The 26,829-nt window shown below is 39.8% G+C and overlaps 1 protein-coding gene across 1 annotated transcript in view; it reads right to left on the bottom strand.

The window, feature by feature from the left end:
- The window catches only part of LOC115378771 (CUB and sushi domain-containing protein 1-like), a 659,837-nt gene that overhangs the window by 161,841 nt on the left and 471,167 nt on the right, over positions 1–26,829 (bottom strand). Inside the window, exons 21-25 of the mRNA XM_030079264.1 lie at positions 22,888–23,004; positions 20,272–20,487; positions 18,632–18,820; positions 13,750–13,919; positions 1,646–1,802 (exon numbers count right to left, since the gene is read on the bottom strand). Of these exons, the coding sequence (XP_029935124.1) occupies positions 1,646–1,802; positions 13,750–13,919; positions 18,632–18,820; positions 20,272–20,487; positions 22,888–23,004 (849 nt within the window). The remainder of the gene's footprint in view (positions 1–1,645; positions 1,803–13,749; positions 13,920–18,631; positions 18,821–20,271; positions 20,488–22,887; positions 23,005–26,829) is intronic.

The following is a 26,829-nucleotide window of genomic DNA, read 5'->3' as shown; positions in this document are numbered from 1 at the left end:
GTCCAAAAAAAAAAAAAAAATAGTCAAGCAAAACTGCAATCACTGAAGTGTCATTATCTTACATGGGCAGAACGTAAACAAATCCCATAAAGCTGTCGTTCAGCCTCTAACCAGCCATGAAAAGTTTTGTGCTCTCCGAGTAAATTTTATGTGATACTATAAAAATCGAACATGTTCCTAATCTTCTTAGCTGAGTGTTTATCTGCAGTACCAAGGAGTAAACTTTTTGGCAGAATGTTTGACAGATAATTTGATTAGAAATCAACAAAGTCAACAAACTTCTCATGATTTGATTAGATGTGAAACGGATAAGAAAGCCCTTATTGGCCAATCAGAAATGAATATTCAACAAAGGCATGCAATAACAACACAATATTCATTCTTACGTCTCCACTTGCTTTCCAAGTGAGTTATTTCCACAGTTTTGTCAAGTGTCTCTACAATCCATCCATTTCAGCACAACAGATGCGTCTCACTCCTGTCAGCCATTCTTGGTTAATGCTTTGAACAGATGTATGAATTTTTATTGCTCTATTAAACAGCCTATAAGACTCTGCACAATTAGAGCTGCTTTACTCAAGCCAAGGTCTTACTTAAGAAATCTTCCCTCCCTGCTTTCACTCTCCTTTCTCCGGTTTTAACTTTCTATCAATCTCTCTTATCTGTCCATCAGCCCATGTAGTGTAGCAGAGCGCGGTCGCAGGTGTCACCTTCTCTTTTTTTATGACTTGCAGATTAACGGCTGTCTAATGGTTTAACTGACTTACAAAGCATCTAGCCATCCATACCCAGCTACCTTCATTCGTTTGTGTGCCCGTCCATCCACTCACCCACCCATCGCAGCACTCCACATGTCACTTTGTCTCCTCCTTTTAATGACTTGCAGATTAATGTCCTTCTAATAGCCTCTTTGACTTACAGAGCAGCTGGTCCTCACTCCTTAACACACTTTTCTTAAAACCATTAAGATGTACAGTATATGTGCAAGTTTGTGTGTGAGTTTGAGGGAGTGTGCACGTGTTTGTGCGTACAGTATGTGTTTGTATACTCTTATCCTCTCTTCTGCGTTCTTGGTAGACTGCACTTGCCACTGACCTTTGGCTCAGCGCAACAGAAAAACTGCTTGGAGTTCTCCTTTCAGCTGTCAAAAGTTTTAAAAAATTCTGCGCACTTTGCTTATTGAGTCTCTAGAGTTTCGTATTTCGTGACACCTATTTTGCTCTACGATGTAACATTCAAGAATAAAATTTCCATAGCACTGAGGCAGGATGGATAAGGATTAATACATTGTGGGAAACGTATACATGATGACTGTCAGTGCAAGTATAATACAGTTTAAAATGTCTCCTTGAGAGGACCTTTCATGAGGAGCTAGCTCAGAGGTTAAGGAACGTCCTCTTTGAATAAAATGTCATCACAAGCAAGTGTGTTTTTGTGCGTCAGAGACAGAAACAGAGAGGGAGAGGGTTATTCTTTCTCTAGGGGTAGTTGCACAATTATACAGAAGCAGGCAGAGCCATGCAATTCATAGGTCCACAGCTGTGCAAGTACATTCAAAAACAAGAAAAACATCTCAATCTGTTTCCCAGTCCAGTTTCTTATCAGTTTAACCTAAATCATACTGTAAATACTGGTGGTAACTCACTGGTGTATGTGAGGCGGAAACCCTGATTGGTTCCAGATGCGTTGCTGTTGAACTCCAGCCACAGGTGATTGGATGTGCTATTGATGACATCACCCATCATCTCATCACGTGTGAAGTTGCCAAGGAGACGGGATGAGCTGTTCTCTCCATCATACACCTGACAATCAAAACAGAGGCAGATATAGAAGCATGGAAGTTAGTCAGGAAACATTTTGTTTTTATTTAAGGCATTTAGCTGATGTAAATATAAAGAGCAGATTTCGAGAGAAAAGCAAGTGGGAGTAATGAATAAAATGGGATTACAATAATGTGATTACAAAAACACTTACCTGTAATACAATACAGTTATTGTGAAAAATACAGTGGGGTAATCAAATTGGTTACACAAATATGAGAGGAGAACAAAGGAGTGGAGAAATATAATTTTGACACACTGAAATAAAACCTAATTGCCATAGTATGCCTGAAATCTACTGATAATTAAAAACTAAGTAGTAAACTTTGGTTTACTCCAAAGTGAGAAGGCAAAAGTCGCGGCAAATAATCATGGAGATCACATTTGTATATGCTCATCATCTGTGCTTCATCTGGAGCCTGATGAAGATCAAAATGTTGATCATAATTATAAAACCTTGGAATCTTTCTGCCCTACCACCAGATTTGCATACCACCTGATGAAACACTGTTTGCAAAGATAAAAATTGGTAGCGTTAGAATGAATATGGTTGTAGAGGTAGATTTGTCAATTTTGACTTATCTTAGGCATCAGTATGCACGTAGGAAATCACAGCCCCCTTACTTCTTTCTTGTTTACATGTCACCAAGCTCAGTATGGATTTTCCATATCAGGGCCCATTTTTTAAATCAGTATCCCCAGTGGTCAATATATCATCCTGGATACATGTTTTGTTTCATTTTTTAAATGCTTCAAAATCTTTTAAAATGGATTTTACATTTCACATTTTAAAAGGCAGATGTACAAGAGAAATGTTTACTTTGTTTTGATCACACTGGAGAGCAAACTAATGGATTATTTTTCAAAAAGTGGCAGTTTCAAAACAGCTAATTGACTGCTGAGGATGTCTCCAGCTGTGATAAGTGTCTTCCACTTTTGTTTACATTTTGAAAAGTGATGCCACTAAAGTGCATGCATTTAAGCTGTGTAATCTAACAGAGGAAGCCATTAATCCAATCCACTCCCTGGAAACCAACAGTAAAAGCTACATGTCTCAATCTGAATGTTCTGTATTGGCTGGTAAATAAGCCCCACGTTACAAAAAGCAATTCAATGCAACAGCAGCTCAGTGTGTGTGTGTGTGTGTGTGTGCGTCTGTGTCTGCATGTGTATATGCGCACACATGCGTGTGTGTGTGTGTACCCCTGTGGAGAGAGTGTGTGAAAGATACAGAGGAAAAGGAGGGTAAGACATAGGAAAGTGAATGAAAAAGTCAAAAATAAGAGAGGTATCACAGTATCTGTAGCTGTACTCTCCTCATCCTCCATCTTTCACACCCCCCCCCACCCCCCTCGCTCTCTCTCAGTAAAACTCAGTATGGTTAATGAAAAGCCCCACAGCTCATAAATCAACATGTCACCATCTGCCACCCCTCCCCTCTCCGTCGACCGGCCCCGAACTCTCTCTCTCCCTCTCTCTCTCTCTCTCGAGCTCTTCCTCACTACCCTCTGCTCTCATAGAACAATTCCTGTACGGTCACACCTCTCCTTCTTGGCTTCCCTTTGTTTCTTTCTCCCCCTCTCTTTTCTTCAGGGTTGAAGTGCATCTGAACCAATTTAGTCAAGCACTGTACTGGAGCACATTTTCAGGGGACAGGAGCCTGGTTAGCCCTTTCTTCAACAGTGCCAGGGCTAAAATTAGCCCCAGTGTAAATGCATTGTAATGAGTTGGTTTATATGTTACAAGAGATTTAGCCTAAAGCTTTCAGGAATGCCGCACAAACATTTAATGTTCATCTACAGTAACAGCCATTCGCTGTATTACCGTTAGCCTGGAGAGGGGCTTGCTAGCAGTGAGTCTACATCCAAGTGTGGAAGTAACTAAATACATTTACTCATGTCACTGCATATTCTCTGTATTTGTACTTTTTGAGTATTGTCTGAAGTCTGTAACCTTTCTTATACTTAAGTTCCATTTTAAAGGATGACACTTGTCCAATTTTGACTTCTCGTTAATAGTCATGTTCATATTTGTCAAATATCAAAAAGACAAATATCAATTGCACATGGAATTAATATTCAAAAATGAGAAAAACTGACTCCTTGAAACGTGAAGGTTGCTACGCATACGTAGGATAATTCCATCTTGTGAATACCTGGTCAGCACATACTTTGCTGAAATTACAGTTATAATTTACATACTTGCACATTCAAATGCTGCTCAACATCTCTCTTCAGATGTGTTGTGAGTGCATTTGATTTCAACCTATCTATCTACTTATCTATCTATAGATACAGATATACACGTAGCCTCTATGTGCACACACACACACACACACACACACACATATATAGATATATGTGTGTGTGTGTGTGTGTGTGTGCGCGCACATAGAGGAAATTGCAAGAATTTACATTTTGCACTGTTGGATCTTAAGAAGGTTCTAAGAAGAGCTTCAAAACGCAAAAAGAAGAAATGGGAGTTAGACAAAAAAAAAATGACGTTTGGGCTTGTTGGAAAGCATTTTCAAAAGTGATAGGCTACTGCTAAAGTGACAGCCACCTTCTTCTTCAAATGTAAATAAGACCTATGTGGGTTCTCCCTCAATAGACAGGACTGAATAGACATTTTGGACATGTTGGGAAAGAATTGAATTTCAGCCTGGTACTGCATGTTATGACTAATTCATTGGTGAAAAATAGATTTTAGATTTAGATTTCCACTCTTTCATCCTCTTCAAGTTCAACTCTTTCTTAGCTAGAAATAAGTCATGTGCACCAAGTGAAACGTTAGAGTGTTCTCTTTCAAATGCCACCTTGACGGTGCAAGCAGTCTGCAGGGTCTTTGAATTATAAACATTTAAATATGTGTCCTTTTACAGGCAGCAAATTGCACATTTGTACTGATGCTGAACAGGTCAGCTCAGTCTCTCTTCAAGGGTTTCAGTCTTCTGGGCTTCACAGGTGCAAGTAAAAAGGCTTTTAGATACATACATACAGGCTTTTAGATGGCCGTGGATCAAATGGTGACATATGTGGTCACATGCTGGGTTGTCTGGGGGGGGTAATTCACCATTCCGACCCGGAGAAATATAGCCAATAGGATTGGCCGATTTCACAAGACCACGCCCCTCATAATTCCACGTCCAACTAATGTCTCACAAACAAACTGCTTTAGCGACAGTGTATCACTAGGCTACTAGACTGAAGTCTTGCGGTGAAGAAAATTATTCTCAGTGCATTTACAATACATTAGCAACGTTACTAGTCCTTGACACTAGAAGGCGCTCTAAGACCGCCCAGCTATCCGGTCCCAAACCAGAGGCTGTTTCAGGTGAGGATTCAGTTCAACCAAGGAGGTCAAAAGGAGTTCACCAGGCGTCTTAGCTCCGGACGTAACGAACGTTAATGTGTGTTCAGTCTGCGAGCATGTTCACACTTCAGAGGTAAGCAGATGAATTTGTTTAGAAGTAACGTAGCCTTGAGTACTACAGTGGGATATGCTAACGTAATGACATGTCCAACAGTGCAACGTTAGCTCCAGCTATAACCAGTGGTTAAAGTGGAGCGCTAAAGTGGGGAGCCCTAAACTTCCATTACTCCTGCCCCTCCCGCCGCATCTTGGCGCTTATGAGAGAGCCATGCAGACTGTGCATGCGAAAATGATCTGTAGTCCGCGGCGCTACTGCCAGTTTGAATTGAATAATTTATTTATTTGACTAAGGTGGCGGAGCTCAGCTCCGGAGGGCTCCGGCCCACTTTAACCCCTGGCTATAACGTTATAACGTTAGCTGTTTGTTGTCGCTAGCCTAAGTTAGCTAGGTAAAATAATTTAGCCCTTTAGTTAAAACCTTCTTGGAGAACATTGTTATGTCAGTCGTTAGATAATGTAGCCCTATATTATCGGGGATTAAAGATAAATCATCTGACATCTTGAAGTTGCAACTGCCGAAGTGAGACCAGGTGATTGCATTGAGGTAGGGCAGTGGCTTGTGAGACATAGCAACAGTAACTATGCGTGCTGCCAGCGTCGGAATGGTGAATTGAAAGACCCCCTACAACCCAGGTTACATCACTCATTATGTCTCCAAGGGCATCAGTATATGTATGTTGCAACCAGTCACTTTGATTCCAAATTGTCCAATTGAAAAAAGGTTCTACTTTGTAAAAGTAACTCAATAACTTTAACTCTGATAACATTTTAAATGAAAAGTTCACTTGTATTCATGTGGATTTTACAGCACTACTTTATATCTTTACTTCAAGTAAAATTAGGGCTCACAATTTCCAGATTCAACTCAGAGTCTGCATTTTAATTTGCCATTGCTGGAGGATGTACAGAGGAACTATAGAGTATATAGGCTACATTATAGTACAGAATTGAATATTTTTAGTATATAGTGTAGAAAATATTACAGATCCAAGGTGAAACTGACAGAATGAGAAAAAGGTGCAATTACAAACCTGTCTGCTACTTCAGCATCATGGACAGCACCATGGATTTATCAATACACAGCACAGTTAGGCAAATGATACTTCAGAGCCATGGCCAGGGCTACAGATTATAACTTGCACAAACCTCAGTCAGATAAAGGATCAAAGAGTCACGCAGACTAGACTAACATATTCAACAACCCTTCTGTCCCTGCACTCTCTTTCTGCTACTAGGGGACGGAGTGGCTTCAGCACTGTCCTCTCTGATTCTCCAGTTAATTAATCCAACTAGTTGCAAAACTATCAGTTCTAAAAGGATATAAAAAACTTAACTTTCATTTCCTGTTGTAGTATATTTCCAGTGAATTTTAAGAGAATGTGTCTTGTGTTATTGTCATACTGTAATAAAAAAAAAAAAAAAAAAAAAAAAGACTGCTTGTCAAGTCAACTGGAGGATATCCAATGGATGATTGGGTTTGTCGACTTTCAGGGGGCAGACTTTACTAAAATATCAGCAAACTAACAAAACTTCTACTAACATAGAGCATTCTGATTCTTGCCTAATACTAATCTGTAGTTATTGGTCCTCACCATACATGGTGCTTATAGTACAGAACATTTCATATCAGGCATCTGCTACCTTTGGCCAGTCAGATGCCATGCCACGAGGGACCTAGAAATCTTTTTTTGACTACACCCCAAAAATTACATATGTTGAAATGCAAGTGCCAAAATCTAGCAAAGCTAGACAATAGGAACTAGTCACTAGGGAGGAGACACAATAGACCCAGCTAGAATATATACTGCTGTTCAGAATGCAGGTTGGTCAGTGAATCCATTATTCTGAGCAAGGATGAATACGCTCTCTCTGATGGAGGTGTAAAAGGCAAAGGGCAGGATTTCTGACTTGCTCAGAAACTACTCCTCAGTTTGCTGGAGTTAATATGTATTCATGAGGCCTACATGTCTGGGTTCTTGCTTCAAATCTCCTGTTGCTCTTTTGTCACTGGTCCCACTAAAACATGATGACTGACAGTGGATCAAATGACGGGAAAATACGAAAATAATAATAATAATTAAAAAAAAAAAAAGCTCAAAATTCCTGTTGACTGTCTTCATGTAAGTCTTCACTGTATCTCCGCTGCATGTTAGTAAGTTAAGCATGCTCTCACTGCTCCGGATGCTGCTGTTTGCCTCATTGGCATGTTGGTGCCACTTCCTATGAGAGACACTGACCTCTGACCTGCCAGCATCTGCCATCTGCCCTCAGTCGGTATATCTGTCTGCTTCTGTCTCACCATGTGCCCATCTCTCTTCTGTGACCATTTTATTCTCTCTCTCTCTCTCTCTCTGCCTCTCTGTCTCTCCCTCTCCCTCTCTCTTTCCCTCTCCCTCTCCCTCCCTGGGGTTTATTGTAATATTCATCATCAGTCTATTACCAAATCATGAGGCTGTGAGTCACCCGTTGTCTGTCTGTAAAGCTAGCTAGCCAGAGCCCTAGGTCACATCTCCTCTCCATTAGAAGACAAAGTGACACACTGGCTTGAGAAACTCTAGCCAGCACCAATAATGCTAAGTGACTTACTTACTACACAAGGTTAAGGAAGCACAAAACTCATTAGTCGCCTGATGTCCAGATCATTTCTTGTGTGTGAATTTTCTTGGTAATTCCTCTCTGGACCAACTCGAGACCAGATACTTGTAGGAATTGTGTAATCAGTCACAAGATATTTACACTTGTTTAATGGCTGGTGGTGTTCCTAACTGTCTTGTGACAGAAGTATCTACTGGCTGCTCAAAAACTTGCTTAAAGCTGCTGGATGACGCTGCATGTCAATTTGCATATGAAACTATTTGCTACAGTCTTCTACCTTTAGTAGCAGTAGGAGGCTACACTTTGTATGGGAAGCTCTCTGACCGCTAGACCTTCACATATCAGACAAGCAAGTAGTGTAAATTTACACACACCCACACTCGCTGTACCAGTTTATTGCAAAATACTCTGGGAGTCCACATATTAACAATTTTCCACTTAAGTTGCTAAAAAGTTGTCACCTTTAACAATGACAAATGTGGGACAGTTCAATATAAAGAAGGTGTCAAAAAATCAGTTTGTAAGTGCTAGTTAGCTGTGACATTTCAGAAAAGGATTTCAGCAATTCTTAGGGTCACCATTACATCAGAAAACCACTGAATAAAAAAAAGCACTAAATTTTCTGCACAGGCCACAGTGGCTCTATGTTAGACTGCTTATTTTTGATAAAATTGCTCTTGGTATATATGTCTGTTTTTGTTTCTGCAGTGTTGTTGGGGGGCACAGTCCAAAGAGATGCAGGTCAGATGAATTGGTAACTCTAAATTGCCTATAGTTGTGAATGTGTGTGTATGTTAGTCTAGGGTGCCTCCCTGGCTTCAGCAATGATTTAGCTGTTTCTTGTGTAACACTGCAAAATGCAAATACAGTGACTTCAATAATGACAGATCATCACAACAATACGGTCCATCAAACAGACTGTCTGCTGCGCACTGTGTTTGATTTTCTGCAACATTATCAGTAAAATATGTCCATAGGTCTATTGTTTTTTTTTTTTTTTCAAACTAAGCAAGTAAGCTTCACTGGCGTGTTGTTTGAATCATAATGATCTCTGTGTACCTGTGCACGTGTGTAGCTGTGACTGACAAACAGGGTAAGCAGCTCCTCCCTAATTCAACTAATTCAACCAACGACAGGGATGCACACTGAATTTAACTCAATGTTAAGGTAATTTTTTGAATGTCTGACAGTCCACTCAATGAAAAATAACATACCTGTCATCATAGTTGTTATTATCTATGATCTATTTTTAGCTTGTCTCGTCTCGACTTCATCACGGAAAAAAATATTTGGATGCATAGATGGACAGTGTTAGTGCTGAGGCTGGCCAGACTGGTGCTGTGGATGAGGTCTGAGATACAAACAGAAAGATGTGATCAACTGAACTATAGATGCCTCAAACCTAAACCAAATTCATTCATTCATGTCTAAGTAAGCTCTAAATCATGAAAATGCTAAAATTACTCATTTTCATCCACTTGGCTTCACGACAAGTAAAGGCAAATATCCCAGACATAAAACAATTGTCAATGCTAATTCTAACAAGCTGCCAAAATATTAACAATAAAAAATACATAGTCCTTTAAGAGACCATATTACAGTAAAACATATAATGTTCATTGAAAAGGTAGAGAGCGGACTCAAAACATTCATGCCTTACAGCCTAATAAAGAAATGACTAGCAGGTCAGACAGCTGTCACAAAAAGATTGAGGCAACTCAAATTCTGCAGCATATGACAGGAGAAGGATGGAATGAAAGGTGGAACGAAAATTTGTGATTACAGGATCTAAGTAAGCAGATGGAGAGAGAGCCAAACAAGAAACTACATTACACTTACAAGATAATGCATGTCAGTTTGCGTGTGTCACACTTAGGCAACTATCTAAATAATTTTTGATGGCAAAGATAGATATACACATGGTAATACTGTTAAACACAATTTGATTGTTGTTTGATCATCATAGTTCATGATGAAACACTTTTTTTATTCTCATGGCTTAGCAGATCAAAGATAGTAATTGATAACATGAAACCAAATTAGTAAAATAATTATGGATTTGGAAAAAAGACAAGATTTTCAACCTCGCTGAAGTTAGGGCAAGTAGGGATATAAGACTAAACAAACAGTACAAGACTCTGATACCCAGCACAAGATTTCAGTTATCCCTTACAAATCTGTGAATGAGGTGTGCTTGAGGGAAACATTATTATTGGTATGGTACCTCTCCTGGTATGGTAACTTGTTATTTCTAAAGTGGAAAGCATTTTCCACTCAAATGTACTTTACTCTATTTTAATTTCTGAACCAGAAGATACACTCTTAGCCCAGACAACTGGAAGCCGTCATAGTCACCTTCACAACAGAACTGCAACTTGAGCCTCTGATGATATAATGTGCCATGATCTAAAATCAGGAAAAGCTCCATAGAGAATGAATTAGGAGAAATGCCTGCTCATTTTCCATGGAGCACCTTCAGATTTTTTATCTTGATCACATCAAACGTTACTGCGCGTCCACTGGGAATCTGGCAACTTTTTGTCTTCATTTTCAATGGAAAGGACACAGTGTTGCACCCAAAAGTACTGACAGCTTAGAATTTTTTAGCACTCAGAGCACCAGGGGCTAGAAGTCAATAATGTTTCAACTTTCAGCAAAGGAGTTTTTAAACAGGAGTTTTTTCAATCACCACTCTGCAACAAGGACACTTGGTATCTTTATAGTACTACTAGCGGAAAAAAACAAAAACAAAACAGCCTTACGTTTGGAGAGTGAATGTTTCATGTAATGTAATGAATGTAATGAATATATAAAGAAAGGGCTTGCACAGTATTTCAGTCAGGCTGATTAAATATGATTGAAATCAGAGTTATTCAGTTATTACCTAGAGACTAATAATAATGCCCTGAATAGACTTTGGTTCACTGTGGCAGGGTCATATTTTGACAATTTCAGAAACATGATGCAGATCCATATCTCATAAATGTGATGGGGTACTTTTTTCCACACATTTTCAGAAGTCATGTAGATAATATATTAATCATCAGTGTAATTACAGGTAATATCACTCTACTTTTCAGAATTTTAATCATTACTGGAAAGAGCATAATCAGGGACAATGATATGTACACACTAATGGGAAAAGCAAATTGCTTTTTGCAATAAGTAGAGTACTGTCAGCTCACATGTGCAGAATTCCAATGTCTGATGCTTTAGAAGAGAAACACCAGCTGAACTGTTGTAATTAAGATGGGATGTAAATAGCATAGCCTTAAACGATGCCCACAACAATAGCCAGTTAATGTTAAATATTTTTTTTGCATGGCAAAGACATTCTGGAACAGGCCGAAGAATGAATCATCTAAGATGCAACGCATCTCATTTGCACTTCAGGTGGTGCCCAGGATAAAAGGAAGTGTGAAATAGACCCCTGTGACTTCTGTATCATTTCATTTCGTCACCGTGCACCTCTTGAGGGGTGCGGTGTTACATCATTTGGACCTCCACAGCCAATTAGAAAAGGTATAAATTTAACAGTTAACCTACACGCACGCATACACACACACACACACACACACACACACACACACACACACACACTGCTGTCCATAGAATGCAGCATACTAACATTTCCTGGTAACAGCAACATAATGACAGGGTTACAGCCCTAGAAACAGTAGCGGGGGTAATAGTGGAACTAAAACTTATAATAGACATATTCATAAATGGAAAAATAGAAATTAGCTCTTGTTTTTTTTTGTTTGTTTGTTTGTTTGTTTGTTTGTTTTTTGTTTTTTTGACATAGCATAATATTGTCTGGCATGGACTTAAGCAAGTAAAAAAATGCATGCCTTGTTATCCCAATAAATGCAAATAGAACACACTTAAATTGTGCAATAGCATCTCTTTTTGTTCTTTGTAAAGTTGTCCATGTTGTTACAATGCAAAGGGTCATATAGCTCCCTATGCTTTTCTGCTTAGGAATTAAATTCATTTCATCCATCTTCATTTTCTTCACAGACTCTCACACATCAAAGCAGTTGTATATTTTTTCCAGCTAGCATTGTAACTTGTGCTTGGTCTATTTATTTATTGAAATAGTGGCTTATATGTGTAAATACCAATTCTTATTTGTGGTATTAGGGGTATTCCAGTCATAGACCCCACATTAATTTGGCAAACTATTTCAAAAGCAGATATGGTGTTGATCATCCCACAGTGATGCCAGTGCTACTTTTAAAATCTATATACATTATTAAGAACAACTACATATATATGCGTGTTGTGGCTGTGTGCAATTATAACCATCAAGTACGTATTTTCAAATGGAATTTAAAAAAAGCACACATCACCTCATACATCAACCCCTTCAGAGTTTGTAAAGAAGGATGAAAACTGCGTGCATATTTTGGAAACAGACTACAGAGCTACAGACACATGCATTTTTTATTGTCTTCTCTGTTCAGTCGACCCTCTTTACCACCGGCAGCCACAGTTTCCTCTTGTTGCTTTTAAAAGAACCAGATCATGATAGAATCCAGTAAAAATTCAGATCTGTGTGGGCTGAATAGCGATACTGGCAGCCATATACAAAAACAATTTCAGGAAGCTTTTCCAAGCTTCTCTCCTCACCAACATTTTTTTTTTCCTTAAAGGTGCTCATTCTTGGTTCTTATGGAAAATACGGGCAAAGTCGAACATGTTTATGTGTGGTAGCCATACTCAGTGTCATCTATCTTTATGGGGATACCTTGACATTTCCTTTTTGACTTTTCTTTTTTTCGTAATACCTATCCTACAGGGATTGCTACCACCTTTTACAATCATTTAAGCCTCTCTAAAAGACAGGGAGAACCCCGCTAATATGGCTGATGCAATCTAACCACGGACAGGCTCAGCCAATACTCTAGGCCTAATACTGATAATACACTCTAACCACATACTGGCTTAACCATGCCCTGAGGCCTAATACCGCTAAAAGACACTGTGAATAGAGATTGTTTCACATGCTGTCTGTGGGACGGCGTCAAGACTGTAAAACAGCTCACTCAGTCGCTTCCTAACACACAGTAAAGATGGCATTTGCAGCAGAGAGAGGAGTTAGGTGAAATTATAAGACTTGGGAATATTTGTGGTCCTGTTTGTGATTATGAAGTGCACGAAAGCGTACAGTATGTAAATACATCAATGAAATTGATGTGTTCAGAGAAAATATATGACAGCACCAGTAGACTGAAGAAACCCATAATGACACTGTGCATGAGCTTGCATCCCCACCCATGTGTCCTCGATGGCAACACCTAGTTCCTCACAATCAGAGCTGACCATGCATGTTCCCTCAATACGCTGACTGTGGACACCTATCTGCTCTCAAAAATAGCTGTACGGTGAGGTTATGAAGAGTAGCAATACAGCGGCACAGCTTTAGACCCAGAGGCAATTTTACATCCTGTGTGGATTTCTATTTTATTCTATCCTATTCTGTCCTAATTAATCTTCTTTACTTGCTGTCACCTCTTCTTACAATCAGTAAACGTGTATAAAAGCCAAGGACCGATAAAGCGTGTCCGTGTTCAGGGTTAACAGAAACGTAGAATCGATCCTTTTGTATTTTGTATTTGTGTTTCACAGTGGATGGCCACTGCGGCAAGAACACTATCACCGCTGATGGAAAACACAGGTAATAAACCTCCGATGGGGATATTACTACGCCTTACAAGCATGTTAAACATTTCTAAAGCTGCAAAGAGACCTCTTAAAATGTAAGATGTGACATCTCATCCAATTTTAAAGACTTCAAGTTGTTATCATCAACATTTAGAACCAAGACCATTATGGTAATTTGTTGTGTATGTGTGTGTGTGCATGTGTGTGCGAGTGTGTGCCGCGTGCGAATACATACCTTCAGATAGTCTCCATCTTGCAGGGCAAAGCTCTCAGCCATCAGCCTGATGCCTTTGCCTGTCTCGGTGGTGATGCGGTAGATGCACTCGTGGCTGTTGTCGTAGTTGGACGGGAAGTTCGGAGAGAGCAGGACGCCCTCTGTTCCAACCGAGGAGGCCCCACACTCCGCTGGAGGAATTAGGGACAGACGAGAGGGAGAGCACGTACAAAATCAGTGCAACTTGGCATAATTATCTCTAAACAAGACACTGTCCCCCGGCAAAAAAAAAACAACCCTATAGGTCTTTTTTTTTTTTTTTTTTTTTGGAAAGGTCAGTCAACACAGCTTTCACTCAGCTGACCCAAGTTCAAAACCAAGAAAGAGCAGTGTTTGTCTTTAATCTTAGCGAGTTAATATTAGCAAACGTTCACTTACATTAACCAGCTAACATTAGCTCATGTTTCATAACCATAACCCAAACCTTTTCTTAATCTTAGCCATGTATGTCTTTAGTGGCTAGTGAGCTGGCACCCAGGCTGGTGGGTTAAGGTTCATTAGCAAATGTTAGAGAAACAGTCCTCTGGGATTGGAGTACTTGTTGCTAATGTACCCAAATATCTGGGTTGTTGACTTGTGAGAAAAAGAAGAGAGGAGTGAAAGAAATGTACAACATTTTAAGGAACAGGCCCGCAACTCCACTTATGGAGGAAAGGAAAGAGCAAACAAGACAGTTATGAGAGAGGCAGCATAATGTGATTCACTCAATGAACTCAATAGGCAATAACACTAACAGCAATAACAGCAACAGCAATAATAATCTTAATTTATATAGGATATCTTAAAGCAGCTGTTTACAAAGTGATAAACAAAGAGACATTAAAAACAAACATGAAGGCATACATAAAAAGGAGAAGATTTAAAAAAAAAACAAAAACTGAATTGTCCTGCAGATGTTGTTCCTGTCAAATTCTTAGAATTCAAATCAGCAACAATTTTGCAAATAGATTTTTTTATTATTATTATTCACATACAGATGACAAGATTAAAGGAGAAGAGGAGATGAAGGAAAGGAGAGGGCTTTTAACTCTGACTATGAAGGTGGAATATTCCACTTCGAGAAGAGAGGAGAGGAGAAGAAGACAGGACAGGAGAGGACAAGAGGAGAGGAGGAGAGAAGAGATGAGTAGAGAAGAGAGTGTATGTACTAGTATTTTTTTCAAATCAGGAAAGGCGAGGAGATGAGGAGGATGGATAGGAAGGTACTAACTAGGGTTGAGCCGGATACTTGGCTGAAACCAGTATTCAGTGCGGATAAAGAACTTTTGATGAGTACGAGTATTATCCGAGTAATAGGAGTCAATATTCGTGCTTGTGATGAATGAAACTCCTCATTGGGTAGCTGACTGTGTCCATGTTGTGTGATAGGCCAGTCACACACAGCGCCCCTCCCCTACACACACACACAGTTCACTACAGCTGTGCCGCTCACACACACACACACACACACACACACACACACACACACACACAGTGACAACCTCTCTCACTCACTCAGGTGTGACAGCTCATGTCGCCTCTCTCTCTCTCTCTATACACACACACACACACACACACACACACACACACACACACACACACACACACACACACACATATGCCTCACAAAGCAACAAAAAACTGCTTTGCTAGCTCAATCATGTTGTAACTTGAAAACTAGGAAAAAAAAAAGTTTTTTCATGGACTGACAGTTACTTCTCGACTTCTCCGTCATTTTTAAGCTAACAGGTGCCGTGACAGCGACTCACCAACACAGCTGACCTTTATGTACAACCAACTTATATGAACAGTTATATTTAATTACAGGCTACTGCTTTCCGGTGTTGGCGCCACAACAAACATCTGTCTTTTAATAAACTCACCGGCAGACGTTTCATTTCAGCTGGCGGTGTGTCACTCCAAGTTAACATTAGCTCCTGTTAATGAGCAGCAGAAGTTGAACTGTCTAGCTAGCCGGTGTTTGTCAGGTCGTCTTGTAGACATTTGACGGCCCAAGACGTTGACCGGGGCCGTACCGGCGTCATTTCCTGACCTCTCCAGCTGATCCGGCTCTTCACTCGTCACTCTCGCGTATCTCTCCTTTTTCTGCTCTGCCTTGTCTTCCTCGTTCAGCCGTTTATCCAAACTTAGGTCGCCAAATAAATCAAAATCGACAACCAAACAGTCCATTATGCAGGCGAGCAAAGCTGACAGCGGCTTTTGATGCGGGTTTCAGTGAAATATTTCTCTTTGCCATGGAAACCACACAGACTCGGGTGATAAGATGTAGGCGGAGTAATATTTTCAGTGATGAGGTTTTTAAGCATTATTACACGAGAGGGTGTGCTTGACCGTCATTATTGTCTCGACGGTGATGCGGCCGTTTGATAATGTCCATCCTCACTGATATTCACAGAGAAGCCAAAGTGAACCAAGGTTCGGGAAGACGGGATGAGTTTCTAAACCGAAATCCTTTGAACCGAGGTTTTCCAGTTCGGTCCAAAACCGTTACACCCCTAATGTATGTCCAATAGGACAGAATAGTGGAATCTTAAAAAAATCTGGCGGATTTTGGCAGAACGACAAAACAACAATGGGGGGAAAGCATCATTGTGGCTGTGTCTCTGTGTGCAGAGCTGTGGGACACCAGAATATAGTCCTACTGGGATCTCATAAAAAAGCCCAGTCATGGAGAGAGATATCCAACAATTTGGGAACACCAGGCGTGTTTAAAAACTGGCAGAGATATATGATGTTTCTGCTTTCCACAATAGGCGAGATTTTTTTTTCTTTTTGCTGCAATCAAAGACCGATACTGTTGTAAACTGAAGCAAATGATTTACTACACGGACAGAAGAAGTAGGTATTTAGAAATCTAGATGACTGACATCATGAGATATGCACTACTCTTGCAAAGACAATGCAGTGTAGTCATACATTTATTACTCTGCACGCGTGTATCTGCTGCTCTGTGCACGTCTGTGCAGTACCCAGCGCAGAGTGCAACCCAAATTGCGCGCGATGTGAAAGCCCCTTCTCTCTCTCACTCACACACACACACACACACACACACCGTAATCAACATTATGTTTAACTTTGTGTGGAAATAAAAATAAAAAAAAAAAAACCCTCTCTGACAAGAATGTTAGATTGTAAAACAAAAAATAATAAACAAAAAAATCACACTGATTGATCATAAAAAATTAGAAAATTAAAAAAAGAAAGTTATGTTTCATTTTACTTGGTACTTCATAATTGTCTGCTGCATGTGTTTTATTCATTGATCACTTAAGAATATTCATGTTCTGTGTTTATAAAAAACTGTTCTGTAAATAGTTTTCTAATAAACAATAAATATAGAAACTTCTAATCAACCTGTATCAATTTCAGGCTTAAAATAACATACCCATACTTCAGGTTTAAGCTCCACCCATTTCCGGTTTAGGCCCCACCCGCTTCGAGTACAGATACAATACAGATAATGTAGATGGTTGAACAGATACAGATACAGATACAGATAGTGGTGTACTTGCTTATCCCTAGTACTAACAGTGATTGTTTAGAAACGGATGTGAGCATAAGACATCCCTGACAGAAAAGAAAAATAACAAGAGAGAGGGAGTGAGAGAAAAGAGTAAACGGGTAGGGAGGAAAAAATAAGGGAGTCAGAGCTGAACAAAGGGGGATGAGAAAGAAGAGAATCTACGCCAAAAAAAAACAAAGCACACAAGCCTTAAAAAATGATGATAAAAATTCAAAAGAAATGAGGAAAAAAACAGAAAAAAGTATTAAAACATTTCATATAGTAGCTAATGCCCTAATTATCAGTGGAACAAGAGAAGATGAAAAGAGAGACAGAAAGAGACAGAGTGCTAGAGAGATTGACAGAGAAATAGACAGACAGAGATGAACCCAGTTAAAGTGGCCAGCTGTTGTCACTCCGTTTCCTCTCAGTCAGGCCTGGTCTCTTGACAGATAATGCTATTATAGCATTACTCAGTCTGCTTTCCACGGCTTGAAAATTACCACCAGCCACCAGTCGAATGTCAGTGAAATACCACCAGCAAAATGTTGCTAAATTGCCACCAGGCACCAGTCAAATATGCCTAAATTATTACCGACAGCCATTGAAGCACTGGCAGTCATCAAATACCAGTAAATTACAACCTGCTGACAGTCAAGTGCAGGAAAAGTCAGTTAAAAACTGAAATTATCATTACACCATCCATCAAGTACTGGTCAGTTATCTCAGTCACAAGTCAAATAACTGATATACTACAACCAGAAAAGTGTAAAATGTAAAACTGTACAATTACTCTGTACATAGTTGGAGAATCTACCTTTACTCTATATTGGAAGAATTTTAACTGCAGCAAATCTTAATTTAACTGAAAAAAAAAAACTTTTGAACTTTTGAACTAAGTCAGGAGTGAAAAAAAAAAAAAGGATCTAGGATAATAGGATGATTGAGATGTTTAAAAAAAGCCGCCCACATTCAGACAGCTGCCTGCCAGACATGAAACCCAATTCAAGCAATGTTAACTCACCAATGTTAAATCAAAGAAAGGGTCAAAGGAAGGTGACTGAGGACATAAGAGGCAGTGACTAACAATATTACATAAAGGAAACAATAGGATGAAAAAATGCTATACCTTTCCTTTTAGACCCAGAAGCAGTTGGTGGTTGCAGACTGTAGCTGAACAACCACCAAAATGCTGCAAAGTATAACCATACTCGACTGGTTTGAATTTACTCAAATCATCTCCCAATATTGACAAATACTGGCAAATTCATCAGTTAGTCACTGTTTGTCAAAAAGTATTATTTTTATATTTTATCCAAACATTCCGTCTGCCTATCTTACCGATGCATCGTGGCAGTGTGTTGCTCCACACTCGCCTTCCTCCTCCCAGGCAGGTAATTTTACTGTCACCCTCAAGTCGGTAGCCATGGAAACAAGAGAAGACCAGCGAATCGCCGACTCGAAATCTGAAACCCATCCTCCTGCTGAATGCCGGGACGCCGGGATCCTCGCACGGTTCCAGGTCATACTCTAGACATCCACAAGTACCATCGTTGAGGTGCTACTATAAAAACACTCCAACAGCACAGCAGCACTGTGAAAGCTGTTGACTTAGCCAGCCAACAACATTAATTTTGAGACTGAGATTAAAAAAAGAAAAAAAAGGAAAAAAAAAAAAAAAGGTAAGTGGAGAATAAAGCTTGAAAACCACAAATTTAATGTAGCATAATGTAATGTAATAGACCCTTTCCAGGGATTACCATTTGGGATATTAGCGTAATAAGTAAAATATTATATTTCAATACAGGAACATATCATATCACCTGGCTATTATGATACGTTTCTTTATTTCACTGAAAAAAAGTACTGGGTGTGTTATGGTAGTAGCTGCAGAACAAATACTCTTACCTGCAGTAAAACATTAATGCACAGCTTATATGGGTTATTACCTTTGATGGCAGCATTTCCTCAGCCCAACAAAAAAGGAGATAGATGTTTGACTCATCGATGTTTGATGTTCAATTTGTTTTGCTGATAATCTAAATTGTGGTTTGAAGATATTCCTGTGGGCTCCACTTGTGCATGTGGCAAACACTGATGTCACTGATGTGATGGCTTGTTGGACTTGAAAAGAGTTCCTTATTGGTTGGGGTATGTTAATTAAGTCCCTCCCTATTTCTTGATTGGCAGTATTGAACCTTAAAGCCACACTACCATGTGTGACATTGTCTTTATCTTTTGATCCCCAAATCACATTTACATGAGTGACAGCTTGTGTGAGTCAGGAGAGTCATCCCAACCCCATATTGACATGAGTGATAGCTTGTTGCACTTGAGAGTGTCCCACAGAATGGTGTTGGCATTTAAGCCCTTCCCTTTTCCTGACGGCTGCTTTTTCCATTGTGCATTTTCATTCATCTCAAAATTGCCCTGTGATGTGCCATGGCCTGTTGGACTCAAGAGAGTTCTCTGTCAACTCGTCGATTGTCGACATATTAAAGACCATCGCTTTTTATCCCTGACTGTTTTTCTTTCTTTTATTTTAAAAATCTATATGTATTTATCCCAAAGTTGGACTGAGATCAGTGAAGACTTTTAAAAGAAAGTCTCCCTTTGATTGGTGTTGTCATTAATGACCTTGTCTAGGGTATTGTTTGTTTGTTTTTTTTTTGTCTCTATTGTCTCTTGATTTCAACGTTTCATTAATGATGAAGCAAATCTTTTAGTAAACAGTATATTGGCCTTTATATTTGTTTCACAGAGCCAAATTGGTTGCAATTCATCATGAATAATGTGCTCATTTTTTTTAAGGAGCCTATCCTCAAATAACACCAGCATGATGCTGCTTATTGAAATGTTTACTGTTGACTAGTCTGCCTAAAAAAGGTGGGTACAAATTAAATGGGTTTATTCTCCACTACAGGCATATAAGGACACAACGGTAGTAAACAAAATAACCATTACTGTTCCAGAGGTCTTACCTGAGAAGGTAATATTAAACCCTTCGTAACTCATGGAGAAATCTGATATGAATCGTAGCTGAGCGCTGAAGTTCCCATAGAGCCCTGCTTTGACACTAGGAGGCAGCACTGAGCCCGTGAGTCGAGCGACTGGAACCAGGAAATTACCATCCTCAGTGATGGACAGGTAGTCATGGTTCTCCTCCAGATGGAAAGTGTGAAATACCAGATGAACTCCTGAATGGATGGACAGAGAGACAGATAAACTGAGGCAGAGGAAACAAAATGCAGAAGCATGATGCAGAAACACACACACACACATCCACAAACATATATCAAGAAGCACACTGTAGATATATAGACATGCTCAAACATAGAAAAATACGAGTAAACACAAAAAGAAAGGTAGATACCACCGGGAAGAACCACACAGAGGGCTCTAGTTTTGTGAATCAAAGCACTGGTGCAGGCTCTGAGGCACTAACTCACAGTGCGAGTTTACTTGGGCGTGAACAAGAGATTTTTGCTGATTTTGTGACCAGAGGTGAAAGCGCAGAGTCACAGCAAAGGTGCAGAGGCGACAGGGGCTGGATCAGGTGCAGTGTAATATCAATGGGTGTGGGAGGGGCTGGCATCAGTCTTGACCAATCAAATCAGCTCCTCTCATCCCCTTCGCAAGCAGTTCTCTCTCCAGCATGAGATAGGCACATTTTAAGGCGGCAAGGTCAGACCAGCTTCCCCCAAGAAGCAAATGTTGCTGTCCGGGAAGTGCAGCAGGTGCATTATATAACACTCTAAATATTATCAACACCCCAAATATGTCAGAAAGGCCAGATGATGTCCCTTTTTAATGTGCAGTCATGTTTCTAATGAAAGTACAGCCACTATGTTTCCGTGCATAATGATGCTGATATGATAGTGTGAAAAACAGTCACAGAATAATATAATGTGCAGTTACAAAAATCTTTCCATGAAGTTATTGATTGCCTGTAGTTTGTTTCCCTCAAACTATATAAAAAAGGTGGTTTATTTGCCTAGACTGAAATGTGGACACTCATTCCAGTTTCCAATAGTGTGAGTGAATAATATGGTTTATTTATGCCATTTACATGATTGTATATGCCCAAACAGACAACTCTCCATATTAATCCTGACGGAACTACTTATTTTAATTTCCAGTGAGAATTGGTGAAATCGGAGGTTTCCTAAACACACACACACACACACACATACACACATATGAACACACAGTTCAACTGTTTATCATTCTGCAACTATCAGATTTATCCCAAACAATTAAAGCCATACTTCTGCTCTACCTCACAATCGTCGACTGTCCTCAGTTGCAAATAAAAACACTATGCTCCAGGTGTTGCTTCTAGAAGACAATCCGCTGGTGTTTTGGGGTAAAAATATGGAATGAGGACTGGAGATGATTTGTACTGTAAGCCCACCAATTTATAGTCAACCAATTTGGTGTGCATAAACTCAAAGTTTGTTTATTTCTGCAGAGCCTAGTGCTGGTTGAATGAGATTTAATCCATCCATATTGGATGAACACCTGCATAAATCTGTGGCGCTTGAAAATGTGCACCACAGCCGTCAGCTTGGCTTCAGATGGAGCAGCAAACCGGCCCTGCTGCCTTCAGATGGCAACAGGGGTTTAATGAACAAAAAGGGAAGGCCCTCAGACATCCTACAAACAGCTGTGGCTCATAGATACTGGTGGGAATCAGCTCTTAATTCATCCCAGAAAAGACTTTATGGGGTGGCACGGCTCAGGAGGTAGAGTGGTTGGTGATCAAAGGGTTCCTGGTTCGATCCCCAGCTCTTCCACACAGTGTGTTGCAGTGTCCTTGAGCAAGACACTGAACCCCTGACCACTCCTGGTGGACAGCTTGGCACCTTGAATGGCCTCTGCCATCAGTGTGTGTATGGATGAATGTGAGGCATTGTGAGGCACCATTTACTCTGCCTTATTAGCGTTACTGCCTTAATCTCATTAAAATCTTTTTTTCTTATGTGCAAGTGAGCACATCTACTGGTGTAACTATATCAGTCTGACACAGGGAAACATACATACTTACATAAAGGGGTTCATGTGATTTTGTCTGTTTGTGTCAATATGCTTTCACTACCAAAAGCCAATAAAGCAACCCAGAATGCCTGCATCTGCACTAAGAGGTGGTTTGAAGAGGTGGAGGTGCACGTGGACTTCTGTACACCAAAACTGCACTGCACCTGCAAATTTGTATGGACAGTCCTCTCTGCTGCACTCACTGCCCATTTTAGCACGTGTGAAGTCTTTGCAAGACACAAAATTATCAAACTGCCTGCACCCAAATTACCACTTTGGCCGTGCTAAGGCACTGCGCCTGACTTGCGCCAACACAAAAATAGAGCCTAGAGATTGACAAAAGAATAGAGGCAACAACTCCAGCTGTTCACAGGAAAGGTCATTCTACCCATCAACACATGCTGTTCAGTAAATCAATTGGATCTGTTTTGTCCATTTTTAAGACTGAAAGAAAACACACACACACACACACATGCACACACATGTGTATCTGTATTACCTGATTACACATTCTCTACACACACTCAGATGTTTGTGTGTGTGTGTGTGTGTGTTCTTACCTTTTCCATGTGACACCTCTATGGTCCAGGTACAGTTGAGCGAGTTGGGGTAGAAGTCAGGAAAGCCAGGAGAAAGAATCGTCCCGGTTTTACCATAAACATACCCTCCACAGAGAGCTGGAGAGAGAGGGAGAGAGAGAGAGAGAGAGAGAGAGAGAGAGAGAGAGAGAGAGAAAGAGAGAATTTATTAATAGGTAAAACTAAGAAGACAGCATGGTTTACCATCGCACATTGCTTCTATGCAGAGCCAAAGACAAAGAGGGAGGCAGAAATAAATGGTCTCTGCAGGTCCTTAAAAGTCTATCAAACTCCATTAACAATGTTACTAAAATTACAAGCCTAAGAACAGAGCTGGGAAGTAACACCTCTGTTTTTCGGACTGTAAAGTACAAGCACTTCATTACAGGACACAAGTACTGTACTTTACTTGAATATATATATATTTTTTCTGACAATTTTTTACTTTTACTCCCTACATTTTAACACAAATAACTGTACTTTCTACATTTTCAAAACAGGCTTCATGCATTTGAGAGAAATTATTGATTATTTTTATTTTGCATTGTGCACCCTTCCAACATCAAGACCGATTTCGACCTAAATGGATGGGAAAATAACACAAAGAAAAGAAGAGTCCTTGGTGTGTCCATATCATACACGGCAGACGTAACAAGACCAAACAGACAAGAGGGGGAGACTCAACCGCAGGGAAATGGCGTTGAGTGAATGTGACGTCTGTGACACTGAGAACTAGTAGAGACATGGATGAAAGTGAACCAGCCAACACTGGCAGCAAGATATTCCCAGTCCATGGCCTTATGTAAGAGAAATGCTTGAAGTTGTCGGCTCTTGGCGAATGTGTTGTGTCTTGTGCCAACCTAAAAACCATGAGCTTCTGACATTCAAGAAATCTCAAATCTGCACTTATGCTATTACGTCATTAATAATTTACATAAACAGCCAGTTGCCAAAAAAAAAAAGAGTTGCAGAAATGTCCTTCAGATTGCTACCTTTTACTTTTATACTTTGAGTACATCTCCGAGCCTGGAGTTTTTACTTTCTCCTCAGTAAAGAAGACGTATCTGTACTTGTACTCAAGGAAAGAGTGTATGTACTTCTTTCACATCTGCATAAAAAAAATGTTTTGAATGTAATTATTGTAAGTCAACTTGCAACTTACTTACCTATCAGCATCATAGTTTTGTTTTATATTTACTTATTTATATATTTTATTATTTATTTATTTATTTATTTATTTATTTATTTGGTGTTGAGTGTCTGATCTTAAACACAGAACAGGCCAAACAGTACATGATGCAAAACAGCCTGGTCTCCCAAATTTCATGAAATGAGCAAAATGCTGTAAAACATGAAAATGTGCTCGCATGACAATTTGAGAGATGCCTTCTCCCACTATCACAGGGTTACTTGAAGGGGACATGAAAAGAAACAGATAATAGTCCGACACAAGTGCAGCACAGCGCTAAGTGAGGGTGTTATGACTCAGGTGAGGAGGAGTGAATCCATTTGCCTTCAGCTCCAGTGACCCAGGTTCAATTCCCCACTGATGCCAAAAAGTTTTCTTCTAGGAGTCATATTTTCATGTTCAACAGAGGTTCTTCTTATTTAACAATGACCAAACCTTACCCTATCCTTAACCAAAGTTCTTTTAGTTTCCAAACCCCAACCCCCCGTATTTCTGCATAATCCAGCTGCTGGTGGCACAACATAATGATCATTCATGTCCACACCATGCAGCCTGCATTTCAAAGTCTGCCAGTTTCACAAAATTTTCCAAGATTGTGCTGGAGAAAAAAATAAAAAATAAAACAACTTTTCACAATGACAAAGAGAATTGCTCCTATTTCAGCATAAATGTAGCTTCTACACAGAGATGCAGAGCAACAGCGACAAAGCACAAAAGACAGAGACAGACAGACAGAGAAACAAAAGAGGGAGAGAGAACGACAGGGAAAGAGAGACAGTGTGATCTGTTGAAAAGGGTTGAAAAGATTGGTGTATGCTTTACCAAACATCGAGCCTCTATACACAGTGAAACCACTGATATGGAACAATGCAGAATGGAAGATACTGGAGAAAGGTAATGGAGACTAGAGGGAAGCTTGTGGACCATCAGAAACTGGAGAACTAAATTGGCATTAGCACTCATACTGTTTTTCCCTTTCTTATTGCCTTTCTCCTTTGCAATCCAATATAGTTCAGCTCAAGTGAATGCAACCCAAAGGTGATTTATCGGCACAAAATGCAAAATAACTTATTACTAAAAGGGGAGAAAAACCTAGATTATAGATTCCCAGACACCTCCTAGATTCAGTTAATAGCCATGACAATGTGGCATTAAAAACAAAAAAATCAACATCATACTAATTAATCCCTCCATCAGTAGACAGATTTATCAAAGGATGCCCTTAAGACATATTTTTAAGTTTGTCACATTCCTTTATGTTTTTTTTTTTTTTTTTTTAAGAATACATATTGCACAGATTCACTTGGGGAAATGTTTCCAAAATTAATACATTTTGTTTTAGAAAAGGAGTTTATCTTGATAATAGCAAATGTGTGGTAGAGAGTGCAACTCTGTCTCCACCTCTCTCTGGGAGCCTCTCTCTCTCTCTCTCTCTCTCTCTGTTGATGTATTTCCTTCCATCTCATTCTATATCATATTTCAACGGAGCAGAAGTTGAGTTGAGTAGCTGTAATGAGTGCCCCCCCCCTTTCTCTCTCCCTTTCTCTCTCCCTTTCTCTCTCTCTGACTAGCTGTCTTATGTGTGTTGTGGTAACCAGCACCGGATTTTCACACTCCCATCAGGATTCGGCTAAAACTAGGACACTGTCTGACTAAACGACCATTGGTGAGGGAGGTATGTTTGGTGTCTGTGTGTGTGTCTGTGCAAGAGGATACAGATAAATTTTGCACAAATGTATGTGTAAGATTGTGTGATATGTATATGTATGGCAGTGTGAAAAAAATAAATGTGAGGGGAGGAATAGAAAAAAAAAGAAGGTATTCATGCATTTCACAAAATTTGAGAGGCAAATTGCAGTGTGCCTGACTGTTCAATGTTGAGAGCAGAAGCATGAGACAGAATGCTGACAGAGAGACAGATACAGAGAGATACAGCTTGTTTTTGTTGTAATGAGAGAGAGAAAAGGAGAGAGAGAGAGTTGGATAAGCATAGACAGTGAGAGAATGGGGAAAGATAATATTCCAGACTTCAGCTACTGCATGTTTTCCCCCTTCACTCCTCTCCAACCTCCTTTTTCTGTCCTTTTTTTATTGAAAAGACAACATAAAATATGTGTTAAAGTGAATACCGCGACTTGGGCCAGTTCAAACAAGCTCTTGTCATGGTAAACCACAAAAGTAGTAGCAACTTTTAAGACATCAAAGAGCCCATTCTGAAACCTTAAAGGGCAGTGTGTGTACTGTTGCAGTTTCTGTGTAGCCATTCAGCCGACAGTTTGGATCCCAGTGATGGAAGGAGGGATTTCTGCACAACTTAGAGTGGACCACATTTTTATTTTATTTTTAAATACTTGATATTGTCCCTGTAATGGACTGGGGACATGCTCAGTATGCTTCCCTGCCTTCTGCCCAATGCATACTGGGATAGACTCCATCTACCCAAAACTGTGATGAGGAATCGGCAGGTTTGGAAAATGAACAGATGGATGGATCTTGTGACATTTCTGAATTTTGGGGGCTATGTACTGTAATATGTACAGTAGGTTAAAAATGTCTGACTTTTTCTATTTAAAGGATGACTTTATCTACCCACCCCAAATCCACCCCAACTTGCCAGTATTATTCGGCAGAAAATAGTTTCCAACAAAAATATTGGCCCTCAAGGGATATGGATTATGCCAGGGAAATGTGTCATTGTTTTGGAGAAAAGCTGTTGCTGTTGAATTTTTCACTTT

Source organism: Myripristis murdjan, chromosome 3, assembly GCF_902150065.1.
Source record: "Myripristis murdjan chromosome 3, fMyrMur1.1, whole genome shotgun sequence".
Lineage (NCBI taxonomy): Eukaryota > Metazoa > Chordata > Actinopteri > Holocentriformes > Holocentridae > Myripristis > Myripristis murdjan.
Note: the sequence above shows the minus strand (reverse complement) of the source record. Positions and strands in the feature narration are given on the sequence as shown.